Here is a 15,860-nt window from a genome sequence, read left to right as displayed (position 1 = left end):
ATGAGCCTATTAACGTGTATTTTTATGCTGTGGCCGAAAAAGTACAGTCACTAGAGCTGATTCTACACATATTAAAATACACTGATGTGTCTGTGATTTACTGTGCGCAGTTTTACACGTGTTCCCCTTTCTTTGCTCACTTTATCTCATCTATTTCCCTGCTACCACCACTCAAAACCGTTTCTTGATTTGTTTTTATTTGTACTAATTTAATCAAAGGTTCATGTGTGATAACTGCCATGATGATAGGATAAAGCTTCATCATTTCGTCTAAGCTGCCTTTCCCTGCTTTGATCAGCGGATGGCGCCAAGATCGTTCAACAGTCGGCGCACTCAAACCACGTGTGGACTGTTTCGGGAGGTGACCTGATCAGCACGCTAACAATCTTGTTTTTAAGTGTTTCTGAGCTATGGATGAATTACCTGCGGACCTCCAAGCTTTTCTTCTTAATCACCCGTTTCTTCAGCTCACAGATGCTAAAAAGGTCAGCGCGCAAATTACATCACATTTAAAGGAAAAACACTTGTAATCGTGCATTGTGATGCTAGCTGTATGCTAATGTTACTGGTAGGCTGGTGTTGTGATGGCTAGATGTGTTGACCAAAGACTAAAAACCACTGAATGATTACCACTTTTATCACCATCAGTATCATTTATCTGTTTATCTTCAGATCAAATGCACTCTGAACGGCCACGAGTTTCCTTGCAACCTCACGGAGCTGCAGAAGTTCACCAAGGCGAAGAAATATGAGAGACTGAGTGCAGCAGCAGACTTCAACTACAGCCAGTATGAGCCACACATCGTGCCAAGCACAAAGCAACCGTAAGGAGACCTTTAGTTGCCCACAAGTGTTTCTGTGTGATAATCCTCTCTGCCCTGATTGTCAATGAAATGCCAGGATTTTTAAAAATTATTATTTTAGAGGCTAATCAGAACTCTCTAATGTTTCTTGTGTGTTTTCTAGCAATCAGCTCTTCTGCAAGCTGACCCTCAGACATCTCAATCGGCAGCCGCACCACGTCTTAAGACATGTTAATGGGAAACGCTTCAAGAAAGCCCTCGGCAAATGTCAGTGAATCCCTCATCCACACGCATGGCACTTTTCTTCAGCCGATCTCTCACCAAGAGTATTTCTCAAGATAAAAAGGAAAGACTCAGAGGCTTGGCGCTGATTCTTAACTGGTTCATGCTTCTCTGATGTGCTAAATTTAACATATCCACCCAGTAGTCAGTGGATTATAGATATTGTGCCATTTGAGCAGTGGGGATGTTGTGCAAAACCAAACTACCCATCATTGAGGAAGGAAATCAAAGCTATCAGATAATACTGTCAGTTTTCTACTGAACACAGTCGTTTTTAATCCGACTCTCACCAACATACTAAGATATAGTTTGGGATGTTGCTGTGCTCACAAATATGCAGATTGCAGTAAAGTACACATAGCGGACATAAGCAAAGTTTTACCGTCTTTCTCGATGAGCTTTAATATCTGTTGCTGCTCATTGTCCCCTTAGATAGGGAAACCATGTCTATGCTGGTGAGTTGAAGTAAAAGGTCAATATGAGAGGAAGACAGACTTACATACAGCTTTGGAAATAATTATGAGACACAACAGGCCATAAACATTTAGTTTGCACTTTGTCACGTTGGTTAAATAATTACAGCATCTTCGAAAAGACGTGGTTTTATATTAATTCAATACATGCAACAAATAATGCTGAAAAATATGTTATATTTTATATAAACTGTAACAGTTTCAAAATTCACACTAGATGGCTGAAAACATTATGATTCATGGTTGTTTTGGGCATGATCTATATGTGTGAAGTCAACAGATAATCCAAACAATTAGGTCTAAAACATACCTAGAAGAATTGCAAAATAACAAGAAGACAGCCATCTTGGTGCTTAACAAAGAGGAATCAGCTGTCAATTATACCCTTAAGAAGAAAACACAATATGACTACAGCAAGAACTGCTAAAGACGAGGCAGAAAACTGGGATTTCTGGGGTCTAATATTTATTTCCAAAGCTGTAGAAATCTATATAAGATACTATGTGGACAGATGTGAGTTTTTGTCAGTGCACTCTGTCATCTTGATTATTTCCATGTCTGCTTTATGCCTGATCTAGATGAAGAGTGTGTGAAGCAGGGGATTGAATTCGTTCCCGCCAGAATGAAACAGAAAAGGCCCAAAGCCACCGGAGAGGAGTTCAGTCGGGGGATGCCCTCGAAACGTGGAAACAGCATGTGGGAGCCGTCGTCCAGCGAGGAGGATCACAGTGACTCAGAGGACAGCATGAGTGACCTCTACCCCCGTCAGTATCTCCCACGCACACACTTCTGACTTCTGTCATGATTTATTAGGACAGCTGCATCCAACTGTGTATCAAGGAGGTCCGAGACTATCCAGGGTTTAATCAGGCAAAATAGCACACGAGTGAATTTTGTCTGATAAATATACTGTCTATGTGGCTGTAAGAGCTTCAGAACTTGGCTCTCCTCTGTACCGGGGTATGCAGAAGCAGACTGATCAAACAACTTGTCGCTGTTATGGTGCTGTAACAGTGTGTCTCATGTCCCCACAGCTGCTATGTTCAGTTTAAAAAACCCAGAAGAAGAAAGTATGGAGGGTGAAAAAGATAAAGAGGAAGATGACTTTCAAACAGATGAGGATGAGGAGGAGGAGGAGGACGACATGGAGGTGGACAAGCAGGTGGCGCAGAAACGCAAAAAGGTCTGTAATATATTTATATTTGGAATGAGATTTATGTTTGAAATCAGTGTTGATATTTAGCAGAAATTAAATGTTGTAATGTGGAGCTGGAGTAGAATTGACCTTTGACAGATGTTATTGTCTTTCAGGTTCAAGGTGGTGGTTTTCAGAAGAAATTCCGAAATAACCACTGGAAATCAGGGCGCAAGAAAAAAGGCAAAGCGCAAAATGGAAAATAAAATGCAAAACCATTTCTGTACAGTATTTTTGTACCTGGTTATGTGTCAGGACGTGACATGGACATCCAGTTTGGAGGACTACATCAGTGTCTGAGCCAGGCTGCCCTTTAAACATCCATCATCACGGATGTTTCACATTTTTCACAAAGATTTCCTATTTTTAATGTCGTGATGTTGCACAGTTTCGAGGCTGGTTTACATGACATGGGAAATGTGTTTGTGAAAGTTAACCCATCATTTAGAATGGATAAGCTGTCTTTTCTGGTTTGCAGTCAAATGCAAAATACAACTCTGTTTGGATTTGCAAATATTGTCGGCCTTTTTTTCCCAACAGTCATTGCAGTCATCACATAGAAAAAGCTCAAAAGATTGACTTTGCATATCATAAGTGTGGATGTTACATTTCCAACTTAAAGACTTAGACTGATTTTATTAATCCTCGAGGGAAATTCAGGTGTTACAGCAGCATGACTATTCAACAAAGGGGGTAAACAAGGCAAAAGACAACACAGATGATTATGGTCGGGTATAAAATGAAGATTAAATGTAAGAAGATACAAGTATAGAAAATATAATATAGAAGAATGTCAACAAAATTTACAAGAATATGTGAGTGTGCTTGGTTGTCTGTCTCTAAGTGTAGCCCTGTGATAGACTGGCGACCTGTCCAGGGTGTCCCCTGCCTTCGCCCGAAGTCGGCTGGGATAGACTCCAGCCCCCCCGCAACCCTAATGAGGATTAAGCGGTGTATAGATAACGGATGGATGGATATAAGAGAGATGCAGATACAGAAATGTGCCAATGAACAGAATTAAGGTACTTTTATAAACATCAACTACCACTGAGATCAAATGACAAAAAAATGTATGACCTCTGGATAAGTGCATTATTTCTAAGTTGACAAGTAGAGTATTTCCTCATATAAACAATCAAAAATAAATTCTTTAGCAAGACTATAGTACGAATCCATCCCCCAAAGTAGCAACTCAGTGTAACAAATGTCAATACACCTGTGATCATGGGCACAAAAGTTAAGACCTTGTCATCATTGAAACAAACCTGAGCACACCTCTGAGCTGTGTCCATTCATGTCTGCATCATGACATCGTGACTCCACATGGAAAAGATTTGCCAGATGAACTAAAAAAAATAAATCTGATTTTGTGAGATTTCATGAAGACAGGAAAGTATTCAGAATGCATAAAGGATGATCGGTGACCAACTAAAAATCAACGGAAACACTGTCACAGCAGTAATCAGGAGGTGTAGAATGAGCTGTAGTACTGCTAATCAGAGCCGCAGTGATTTTTCTCCTACTTGCACAATTTATCTCTGAAAAACAGATGGTGAAGTATTTCAGACTTTGCAGGGGGCTTATCAGTGGAACTCAAGTTTCAGTGACAGTCCAGACAGTGTGAAGAATATTGTATAATCTTAACCTTTATGGATGGTGGCCAAGAAAAAAAACTTGCTTTGTGCTTTGGCCCACAAGTGCAAAATGAAACTTTATGTACCAAAAGACGTATGAATATTGGGAGCACATTCTTTGGTCAGATGATCGTCTGGATAAATTTGTTTGATTCAAATGGGTCCCAAATATTTAACAAAGCCTGGCCAGGACTGCCACAGTAAATGCATGGTCCTGACAGTGGAAAACAGAGGAGGGAGTGTGGTGATGTGGTGAGTGCTGGGAGATGATGTTTATAACTGGCACCACCAATACGTGAGGATATACCAAAATACCAGCTGACAAGATGACTCCCAGTCTGCGGAAACTTGGCAGAAGAGGAATATTCCAGCATGATAATGATCCAGAGCAGACTGCCAGAATCAGACAAGAGTTTCTGAAGAAAAAAGTGAAGACATGACCTGGAGAAGTATGTTGGATGACTTGCATCCAATAGATGACCTCTGGGTTGTTTTAAAGAGAAAAGTAGAGCTGCACAATCCCTCAAAGATCAGCTGAGAAATAATATCTCTAAATAATGGGAGAATATCTCTGAGAGTGTCCTCAAACATAACAATAGACGTGAAGTAATTAAAAAATAAAAGAATCTCAGTGTAGCTGATTTTTGACTGATTTTATTTGGTTCCTATTGTGGGGCCTTTATTTTAAATACAGTAAGAGTGAACTGTTAGTTTTTACTTTTACACAAGAGCACACACCTTACTGTTCAACGTTGAAGTAATGTGATTACTTTAACCCTCACTCAGAATTGAGTTTAAGGTCTCCCTCCTCACCCACCAGTGCATTTATGAACACGCCCTCATTTACTTTCAGGAACTCTTCTCCCCCCAGGCCTCCTCACGTACCCTCCGTTCTACAAATTGAAACACTCTCCAAGTCCCCTAGAACCAAGCCCAACCAACCTATGGGCGATTGGGCCTTTTCTGCTCTCTTTCTCTGCTGCCCCGAGGCTGTGGAACGTCCTCCCTCAGGTAACCACCTGAGGGCTCCACAGTCTACAGATGATTCTAAAAGACATCTTAAAACATGTCTTTTTAGAAAAGCATTTTGCTGAACTCTTTTATTAGGTTCTCCTTTTTTTTGGACTGTTTTTATAATCTGTTTTACTAATCATAATTACTTTTGTTTTACCCTGTAGCACTTTGAGATTGTGAAAATATTCTGCTTCTTTGCACCAATGGACCAAGTCAAATTCCTGGTGATGTAAAAATTACTTGGCAATAAAACTGATTCTGATTCTGATTCTGATTCTGATTCTGATATGAACCACAATATAAATAAAATGTATGATTATTATTATTATTATTATTATTACTCAGGACTTTAATGTTGCCATATGTAGAAGGTCTTTTGGGTTCATTGGACCTGAAGAAAGAATATGTGTAAAAAATGTGTTGGTATTTATTATAGAATTTTATACTAAGTTAAATAAATTTTCTGATAAGTAGATTTTTGCTTCCAAATGCATGACAAATGTCCCTCTTTTTATATATATAAAAAATAAATAAATGAAAATAAAAACACAATACCTGTCACCTAAACCACATGACCTGGCGTCCAAAAGGCCCCACAAGTCCTGACTAGGGTAAAGGCCATACATTGTTGAATCATTTGACATTTAATTAACAGTTAGTTAACTAGGTATAGCTTTTTTAAAAAAACTTATTTTAACTTAATTGCTAGGAATGATATTTGAAGTGTGTTCTTTAAAAAAATATAATAATAATGTGCTGATAAAATTCAATAAAAAATAAAATTAATTGCACTCTATTTTTTTTTTATCTTTTACTATCTGTCGTAGTAATAGTTAGATAAATATGAGTTTAATCACTATACAGACTTTTAAACAGGCAGGAGTGTCAGCATCTGTACGATCTCACATGGATGATTGTGATCTACAGAGATAATGGCTGCATGAGGAAAGTGGCACACCGACTCATCTGAGAGCTTTTATTTTTTTAAGTTAAAGATGTCATCAGGTGTGGTGAGGAACACTAACCTGCGCTTGTTTACTTGTGCAAAAGCCGTAAACAATGCCGGGTATCTGTGTCAAGCCCCTGCACGGTTCAGCATACGTGGCATGCAGCGGTTGCAGTACCATGTAGGGGGGCTCCGGCTCGCTCGTCAAATCGCGGGGCATTGTGGGGCGGAGGCGGCCTTTTCTCTGCGTCCAGGCGATCGGGGAAATCTTCAAGTAAATAACGGGGGGAGGAACAGTCTTGAGCGCAGCCTGCGAAGAATCCAACACACCGAGACTGTGTTGCGGCCGAAGCCTTAAATATTACAAATTGTAATATTAGCCAAATATGGGGCAGGAGGATCTTATGAACACAGCCGAAGACGTGGCAGACCAGGTAAGTTCGGCTTTAGCTCGCCAGTTGACAAGGCTAGCCGCTGTTAGCATGCTAGCCGCTAACTAGTTTGTACAGAGCTGTTCCCTCAGCGTTTAAATTCGTGTTTCTGCCTCCCGCTATAGCTCACCGACTGCGTTAACTCGACTGTGATTTAGCCCGTTTTACTCGTGTTTTATTTTAGTTTGACTGATAAACGCAGGAGATGTCAGCTCCTGTCATGTGTCTCCCAAGATGGATTTGATAGCATTATTAATTCACCGAAAATCAATGTGGCGTCTGGCAGTGACTAATTCGGCTGAGACAGAAATACATTTGCTTGGTTGCTTCATTATTCCAGCTAGTTAGCACGTCTGTAGCCTGTCGGATTTTTTTTATGAACAGTGGGCACAGTCAGCCAGGCTAGACAGTTGTGAAATCACTCAGCTAAGCTACCAAGTTGTGGGCTAACACTTACTAGTCATGCTTAGCACCCTAATTGCTCATCGCTTCTTCAAATTTCAACAACACTTTCTTCAATCGAGCATTTTGGCCTTGCAAGAAGTAGCCCACCACCCAGCTCAGCCTATAAACTGCATGTGAAGCTTGCTTTCACTTTGTCTCACATGCCACGACTGCTTTTCTGTACTTGCTATTCTCTCTTTTTCTGCTCATTCCTACTGGTGTGACTGTCAGGCTGCTCAGATTTCAGGTCTGCCTGTGACCCCATGTTGGTGTGCAGACTGCAAAAACCCACCCCAGAGAATTGATTTTTTTTTTTCTCTCTCCCATTTTCTAACCTTATCTTTGTTTGGGAAGTTATTGGCTCATAAAAGACATCTGTGCTGGTGTTGTTTTTTTGCAGATATGTAGTTCTCCTAGGAGACTGCTGTCAGATCAAACAAATCAAGTCACTCCTGGGTATGTTTATGGCATCTGACGTTGCCTGAACTCTCATCCACATCCCTGAAAATGCACCACCTCCTTAATCTAATAGCACCTAATTGATTTATACACTCCTATCACGAGTGCTGTGTGTTGTAAAAAATTGCGCCATTAAGCCACAGAAATGCCTGCAACAGTTGGTTTGTTTATTTTATTTTCTATAAAGCTCTCTGAATCCCATTAAAAAGGCTCCATCCTTCACTAATAGCCAGAATTTTACTCAGACATAACACTTCAGATTAGTCTATTTCTAGGCTGTTGCGGCAACCCTGGGCTTGTTCAGATTGGCTCCGAGTTCGCCCATTCATGTCCCTCACAGCAGTCATAGTGGGAGTTGGTGGACGCCGATAGGCTGCCGAGGTCTGGCTGTGCTGATGTGGACTGCCGAGGAGGCGGGGCGGGGGGCAGGTCACTGCTGCCCACTGTGTCACTGTAGTACCCGAAGGCCCTGGCTATGAATTCTGAAAGAAGAGCCGAGGGTGGCGTGTTCTTTTTGTTCAGCATTGTTCATTTGCCCAAAAAAAAAAAAAAGAAGTCTTTTGGGATGTTCACAAGAAACCACAGCCCTGTTGTCTAGAGATATTTAGGCCACAGCAGCACTTCTACCCTGCACATGGTCTCTTTTTAAGGTCAATTCATTCTGTTTCCGGGAAACAGATCAGTTAGTGTATCCTTTTATAACTCCTCCTTATAGATTATTACTTCCTGTTTAGTTGTTTTAAATGTTGCATAGAGAAGAGTTGACTACGATGATAAAAGGGACTGGAAAGAGGCTGAAGCTGGTGTACATTTCGTCCGCACTTTGTTGTAGTTACATGTTAAAACAGTAAAAACTGGCTCCACAGGTAGCAGCCCTAACTGCCATAGCTCCAGGGACTGTTGAGCTATTTTACAAGGAGATCCATATGTGGCAGCAGCTTTTTTTTATTTTAGGATGTTCCTGTTTATTAAAAGAAAAGTCTTTTGGAAAAAGGCTGCTGTTTGACATTAACGTAACATGACAATTGCATTCAAATGTCCCACCCCTGTAATTGACAGTGTAAATGATAATTAGTAGGAGCCCTCAAGCCTCCTTTCCCTCACAGTTAAGACTCGGTTGGACTGTTCCTAGATCAGTGTTTTACGGGTGTTTTAAAAGCAGTCCTTTGGAAGACTTTTGCTGAATTTGTTTTTTATAGTAGTTTATGTCTTGGTGATGGAGTTTTGTCGTTTCCCAGTTTTGCTGTTGCATGCAGGCTCAGAGTCACCGCAGCAACAACAACTTTCCATCAGATCATCCTTTTACATGTCAGTAATTTACCCTCTCTGGTTTCTAGTTCCTGCGGGTAACCAAACAGTACCTGCCCCACCTGGCACGTCTGTGTCTCATCAGCACCTTCCTCGAAGACGGGATCCGCATGTGGTTCCAGTGGAATGAGCAGAGAGACTACATCGAGGCTACCTGGAGCTGTGGCTACTTCTTGGCTACGTGCTTCGTGCTGCTTAACCTCATCGGACAGCTGGGTGAGTGAATGGAAGACGTGCTCAGGTTTGGGGGCCAGGACATTACGTGTTGCTGTTGTTTTTGCATTGAAAGGTGGGCGACATCAGTTGTGACATTGATAAGAGGAGCAAGTCAAATAACCTCACTGAAGTAGGTGTGATTTTTGATGCTAGCAGCGTAATGAGATGAAAAAAAAATGCCAAGTGACCTTCTTATTCGAAGTAGGAAAGCCAAAATGCATGACTATAATGCAGTTGCAAGCTTCCTCAGTACCCCTGACAGACCTGCAATAAATCTTCCTTCAGTAAAATATAATGTTCACTTATTGAATTTGTTTCAGAGATGTGCTGATTCAAGCTTCTGATCATTTTAGAGGCTACAGTTTGTGGTGCTTATCAATGCAGATGTATTTACTCATACTGATGGGTGTTTCCATTATTCTGTCTACCCTGCTGGCTAAAAAAAGAAACTGCTCTACCTCTTTATAAAGCAGTTCAGTTCATGAAGAAATACCGTGTTGCCAAACTGACGGATTAGATTGCATTAGCTTTAGCTGGGTGTACCCAGTAAACCAGCATCTTAGTGGAAATGGAAATTCAGTCGCCTCAGTCTGAGACTTTGCAACGGATTCATCATGAAGGACGAATAGGTTCAAAGAAAGAGCCCAGTGCACTTCAACCACATCTTATCTACAGTTTGCAGAAAAGTTGCGAAAGAAAAGCAGCACAACAAACTCGGGTTCACAGATTCTAGAAGTTTGTTGAAGGAAGCCAGCCAGGAAAACCACATGAGCACAGATCAGCTCGTTGTTCTTAGTCGGGCCATGTACGTTTGAATCTGGGCATTTTTTTATGTCGGTGATGCGCTGTTTTTGCAAGAGCAGAACATGTCAGGTAGATGTCAGGTTCCATTCTTGTCATGTAAGAACTAGACATCAATGAAGCCAGACAGGTGAGGTTGGATTTTTTTTTCTTTTTTTTAGGATTGATGTGGTTCCATTGCTGGAGGTAGCAGCCAGACTGGAGCGTAATTACTATAAACCCATGGACCTATCCTGTTACACATCGTGCCTGCCAAATAGAACGATAAGCTCTTGGCAGATAAATGTGTCTATCCTCTTCATAGGCCTGAAACTAAAAAGACAAAATGTGCACAAACAGCGCGAGCTATCTCACTTAAATACATTTACTTAAGTGGCTTTAATCAGAATGTTAATTACGATCAATTCGGATAAGATGATAAAAATGAAAAACATTCCAGTCTGTAGCCATAACTTCTCTTTAATCTTCGTCCTCACAGGTGGTTGTGTCCTCATCCTCAGTAGAAATTTTGTACAGTATGCCTGCTTCGGATTATTTGGCATCATAGCATTACAGGTGAGAAGAACTGTATTGCATTGACAGTTTTATTGTTTACAAGCAGCATGTATTTGACCTAGAGTGTGTTTTCATCTTTTTTTTTTTCCCCCTCCCACCAGACTGTTGCATACAGCATTTTATGGGACCTTAAATTTTTGATGAGGTAAGTGTCACTCAGTGTTAAATATACCGGACAAAGTACACAAACAGCAGCAATCAAGCCGTGTTTATTGGGATATTATGATTTTAACTGCACCACCTGATCCACCCTCCAAACATAAATAGTCATCACTGATTCAATGTAAATAATTAGTTTAAAAGGCATGAGGCTGCGTGCAGAGTCAGAAGAATACCATTAGCTTGTTGTTGATCTGTTATTTCTAATTTGATCTAGCTTAGTCATTCATAAAAACAAAATCATTTGTTGCTGCAACTTTAATTTGCTCGTAGCGTATCAGAAAGCATCTCAGTTTTCACAGAGACACCAACGCTTACGATTACTATAATCACTGTGGACAAGACCTGTGATTTCTATAAACATCGACAGACTGCATGAGTCATCAGCCAGGAGAGAAATCTGTTAAATGCAGTGCTACTCCTGAGTGTTCCTGTTTATGCATTCTGTGTCCTTTTAGTTTGTTGTCCGTTTGTTTGTTTGTTAGGATTGAGTCAGAGTATAATGTAATATATCAGTTCTATAATCAACAAGTAGATAGAAAGATTCCAGTTGTGGTGATTGATGAAACATTCAAGTTATTCAGGGTTAGAAAACCACACATACAAGCTAAATAAGCACTTCAGCAGGCAAGAACAGAACAGGTAGTTTCAACCCTGCTGCAGAGCATAATTTCAGTCAATAGAGTGATTGTTAACGGGTGATTACAGTTCGGCTTCAGCTAACTCTTCTGCTCGTCAGGACAACGGCGTGCAAAAATAACCGCCCTCTTTCCCCTCCCCTAGAAACCTGGCCCTCGGAGGAGGTCTGCTCCTGCTGCTGGCTGAGTCTCGCTCGGAAGGAAAGAGCATGTTTGCTGGAGTCCCCTCCATGGGAGAGAGCTCGCCGAAGCAGTACATGCAGCTGGGCGGTCGAGTGCTGCTGGTGCTCATGTTCATGACCCTGTTGCACTTTGACTCCAGCTTCTTCTCTGTGAGTTCTGACGCAGCCGAGCACCCGTATGTTCCGCAATCTGGTCGTACAAATGGACGTCCTGTCCTTAAAAGTTGTCCTTCGCTGCCACATTTGATTGGACGCTGATAAAATCTAGGTCAACATCACACTGGCCATGTCGGCAGCTCTGGATAGAAGATGTTTTTAAATATGCAGGAGCCATATAGGTGCTTTTACGTGTTTTAGCCACTGAACTACACATTAAACACCCTAAACATAACTTTCAAGTATTTTCTGTAGTTCTCCAGCTGGTAGCCGTTATTTATTTTAGTACAAAACTACAGTGGAGATGCGGAGATGTTAAAGTAGATAATATTGTGTAATCCATCACAATGAACATTTAGTTACATGCCTATGGTTGGTCAGTTTAACAACACAGTAATATAGTGACAAGCTGGGACTTTAACACTCGTACTTGGGTTTAAAATAATTTAGGAACCTCATTATATTTTTGAGTCTGCCTCAAGGAAGCATCACAGCTTTTACCATTTTTTCCTTCTGAAATCAACAAGTCAAACAAGCAAATATGGATATTAGAAAAACAATGTAAAGTTGTGTGTTACTTTTATTCAAGAGACTTTTAATGGTTTATCGACATAAACCCAATAAAAGTCAGGTATCTTAGTCAGTATTAATATTGGATATAAAGCCATTTTTTCCATGTATGTCTGATGTTTAAAACTATTCATAATCCTGCACCTCCTCCTCTCAGAGGAAGTCTGATTTACCCAAGCAGGGGCCATGCAGGCAGGACTAGAGCATTACTAGAGGTGGCCAGGTACCAGTTCAGCAACACAGCTTTTGGTCAAAATGGGGAAGTGAAATTACATCCTCAAAAACGTTGGAGATTCAGGAAGCTTTGTGGAGATTAAAACCAGCCTCAAGGTTTGGCTGAAGTCGTTGCAAAGTTGTTACCGCCAATGACCGCCTTTAATTTCTTGTATGTACTGATTCTGTTAATTATCTCTCATTGGTGGACTTTTAGGTTTGGTGGTGTTTTATGTGGAGGACTTACTGTTATGAGGTTGTTTGTTGTGTTCCTGCCCAGGAATGGCAGATGCAGATTTGCTGCTAGCTAACTCTAGTGTGATTGCTTTAAATTGTGTACAGTCCCTGCACCTATAAACAATAAACCTATAAACAATAAAATCATAATGGATAGATTTTGAACTTTGGACTAATGTCGTAGTTATTTTAATATTGTTATATAAATAATGGTAAGTTGATCTAATGGACAGTTTCAGGCTGTAAACAGAATAGAAGGTTCACTTTGAGGCGATGCCATTATAAACTTAAACTGGTAGTTGCCTGAAATAGGGATAATATAAATAGTGAAATAGGAAATCATTTAGAATATTTTAAAACAAAGAGATCTCAAACTGAATGACAGTCCGAATGTATTAGGCTTTGGAAACTAAAACCCAGTATGTGTTGTTGAAAATGGTTGGCAGTCAGGAATGTGATTTGTTGTTATTAGGGATGGGACTTTAAAGCATTAACTATGACTAATTAATTGCAACAAAAATAACGCGTTTAAAAAAATTCGGCGCTATCCAGGACTGCTAGCACTAACAGCTCCAACGGTTTCTGTGCTCCCTGCAACATACTTCGCATTCAGGTGGTACCGTGAGCTTGATGTGCTTCGGTGGGATGCAAATTCTTTTTTGCACAAGTTGCACAAAACCACGCTCCTGTCAAGGCTTCCATCAGGCAGCTTTTTAAAATGAAACTTACCCTCCATCAGTCCAAGCAATGCACTCTCATCGGATTCCTCCATGTTTGTTGTTGTTAGCGTAGCGCTGACGCATCTTGTGCATCACTGTGATCAGTGGACCATGAAATTGGGGACTGACAAATGTTCTGTGTTGTCTGGATGCAAACTGCGATTAAATGCGTTAATTTTTTTAACGTGTTTTTTTTTTTTGTAATTAATTATTTGTAATTAACGCTTTAAAGTATATCAGGGGTGGGACTTTATCTCGTTATTTTTGCGTTAATGAATGTGTTAAAGTGTTAAAGTCCCACCCCTAGTTGTTATCTGACCTAAACATCCTGAACAACTGCCTCAAAGTCTTGTTGTGAATTATGAAGCACTCCACTCGTTTTCTATTTTTATAATGTACACAAGAGGCTTAGTCTTTATGAAATACTGGGATCCACTGATTGATCTTTCACTAGATTATATTGTGTATATTTTGTTAATTATTCTTGATCATTTTAAATCACAAACTGCCATCATCCACCCTTTCACTGTGCCTTTTTCCCCACAGATCCTGCAGAACATGGTGGGGACCGCTCTCATCATCCTGGTGGCCATCGGCTTCAAGACCAAGCTGGCGGCGCTGACCCTCGTCGTGTGGCTTCTGGCCATCAACGTCTACTTCAACGCTTTCTGGACCATCCCCGCCTACAAACCCATGCACGACTTCCTCAAGTACGACTTCTTCCAGACCACCTCGGTCATCGGCGGCCTGCTCCTGGTGGTGGCGCTCGGGCCCGGCGGAGTGTCCATGGATGAGAAGAAGAAAGAGTGGTAGGCAAAAAAGGGGGGTCAAGGTGAGAGGATTGCACAGCACCACTAACTTCCCCCCACCCCACCAACCGGGACACAAAGACCCTCCCTCTCCTCCAGTTCCACCAGTGTACACAGGTTGTTTTTTCTTTATTTTTTTATCTGGCCAAATCCAGAGACACCATCTCAGCCATCAATGGACAGTTTGTTTCTGTTTTTCACCCAACTGCTGTTTTTTTTTTTCTCTCCAAGTTGAACACAGTAATAGCAGATTTTTTTTTTCAGAACATTTCTTGTGTGCCCATGTGTTTCAAAGTGCAAAGAAAACAATTAAGGGATGATAAGTGAAAGAAAAGAATTTATTTGGTCTGTGTGCAGAAGATAAATGAAAATAATTCATTGTATTTTATGGGTGTTATGCCATTCATGATCATAGATTGATATTTTTTTTTTTGAATGAAACTGGCAAATTGGATGGAGCTCAGCGGTTTGGGTTCTCCGTGGATCTTTTTGCGACCAGCGGATCATGGAACGTCAGCCCTGAGACTTTGGGCACTGATTTGACAACAACTCGCCTCGACTCTCCAGGTTTCATCTCCCCTCTTTTTTGTTTTTTGTTTTTTTTTCTTCCTCCACCAGCACCCTAGCCTCTCGTACATCGGTACACCTTCAACTGACTGACAACTCTAGTTCGTGGGGAGTCGACTCGGGGTTGGGACGTGTACATTGTATACTAAGTGGTGGATTGCAGTCGTGCTTGATTGAAAATTTCAACACAGTTATTAGCTCCAGGACTTGTTATTGGGCACTTTGTACTGTACGTCTTTGGCAAATGCCTAACTAGTGAACTGTATATGATCGGGGATAATAAGGGGCAGGGGGAGGGGGGGGAGACTCAGCGTTTGTGAAACACCATATTCTGCGATCTAGAAAAGCAAAGAGGACTAAGCAGAGTCACTAGCCGCCTGGACTTTGTCTTTGCTCAGTGTTTTTTGCCCTGTGTAAGAAAAGCTAAAAAAAAAAACAAAAAAAAGGAAAAAAAAGAGAAAGATATTCAGTGTATTGATTTTCAGAAGTTTATATTGTATTTTTGATCATTTGTTTTTTTGATTTTGGAAGTTCATGGCGAAGAAATAAATATTCAAAAATATGAAGTGACCGACTCAGTCCAACTTTTTAACCGTCGTGTTCTCAGAAGCTGAAGGACGACGGTGGAGCAGCGAAGCAAGTGAATGTCAATCCTCCACCAGCGAAGTCAACAATGAAGATGAAGTATAGAGTTTATGAGGATCCGTTGAATGTCACCGCTGCTTATAAAATGGCAGTAAATTGATTTTGCTACACTAAAGGAAAAGAGCACGAGAATAAAAATGTGTGAGTAACAGCAGGTGTTATATTGGCCAGATGTTGGCATCATCCAGCCTCCAGTTTGTGGTCATGTTGGAGACTTTGAGCAAATGCTGACCTCTAATGGACTAAAATGGTAAAAGTTTGCTGCAACTGAGCATTTCATCATTTTTAGGACACATTGTGATGACATGTTTAGGACGCCTGGGAACTATCATTGCCTCGCAGCAAGAAGGTCGCCGGTTTGCGTTCCAGTGGGGACACCTGGGATCTTTCTTCAGTTTGCATGT

At 40.9% G+C, this 15,860-nt stretch overlaps 2 protein-coding genes across 2 annotated transcripts; both read left to right on the top strand.

The window, feature by feature from the left end:
* The first annotated feature begins 341 nt into the window (after positions 1 to 341).
* On the top strand, positions 342 to 3,267 carry LOC103376135 (surfeit locus protein 2-like). Its single transcript, XM_008306502.1, has 6 exons — positions 342 to 485; positions 673 to 824; positions 967 to 1,070; positions 2,137 to 2,322; positions 2,593 to 2,741; positions 2,870 to 3,267. Exons 1-6 carry the CDS (start codon positions 411 to 413, stop codon positions 2,957 to 2,959), a joined length of 756 nt encoding a protein of 251 aa, XP_008304724.1. The 5' UTR covers positions 342 to 410; the 3' UTR covers positions 2,960 to 3,267.
* A 3,323-nt stretch (positions 3,268 to 6,590) lies between these two features.
* Positions 6,591 to 15,258, top strand: surf4 (surfeit 4). Its single transcript, XM_008306501.1, has 6 exons — positions 6,591 to 6,781; positions 9,019 to 9,205; positions 10,485 to 10,561; positions 10,663 to 10,706; positions 11,504 to 11,690; positions 13,982 to 15,258. Exons 1-6 carry the CDS (start codon positions 6,734 to 6,736, stop codon positions 14,246 to 14,248), a joined length of 810 nt encoding a protein of 269 aa, XP_008304723.1. The 5' UTR covers positions 6,591 to 6,733; the 3' UTR covers positions 14,249 to 15,258.
* Positions 15,259 to 15,860: the final 602 nt, after the last annotated feature.

This window comes from Stegastes partitus, unplaced genomic scaffold (assembly GCF_000690725.1).
Source record: "Stegastes partitus isolate 25-593 unplaced genomic scaffold, Stegastes_partitus-1.0.2 Scaffold3676, whole genome shotgun sequence".
NCBI classification, from domain to species: domain Eukaryota; kingdom Metazoa; phylum Chordata; class Actinopteri; family Pomacentridae; genus Stegastes; species Stegastes partitus.
This window is presented reverse-complemented; position numbering and strand designations above follow the sequence as displayed.

What these genes read in the sequence shown, in the direction of transcription:
- LOC103376135 (XM_008306502.1), top strand. Translation starts at nt 411, where the DNA reads ATGGATGAATTACCTGCGGACCTCCAAGCTTTTCTTCTTAATCACCCG. An exon ending in AGCTCACAGATGCTAAAAAG is followed by an intron (nt 486 to 672) that starts GTCAGCGCGCAA and finishes GTTTATCTTCAG; the next exon opens with ATCAAATGCACTCTGAACGG. An exon ending in CAAGAAAGCCCTCGGCAAAT is followed by an intron (nt 1,071 to 2,136) that starts GTCAGTGAATCC and finishes TGCCTGATCTAG; the next exon opens with ATGAAGAGTGTGTGAAGCAG.
- surf4 (XM_008306501.1), top strand. Translation starts at nt 6,734, where the DNA reads ATGGGGCAGGAGGATCTTATGAACACAGCCGAAGACGTGGCAGACCAG. An exon ending in CCGAAGACGTGGCAGACCAG is followed by an intron (nt 6,782 to 9,018) that starts GTAAGTTCGGCT and finishes TCTGGTTTCTAG; the next exon opens with TTCCTGCGGGTAACCAAACA. An exon ending in TTGACTCCAGCTTCTTCTCT is followed by an intron (nt 11,691 to 13,981) that starts GTGAGTTCTGAC and finishes TTTTCCCCACAG; the next exon opens with ATCCTGCAGAACATGGTGGG.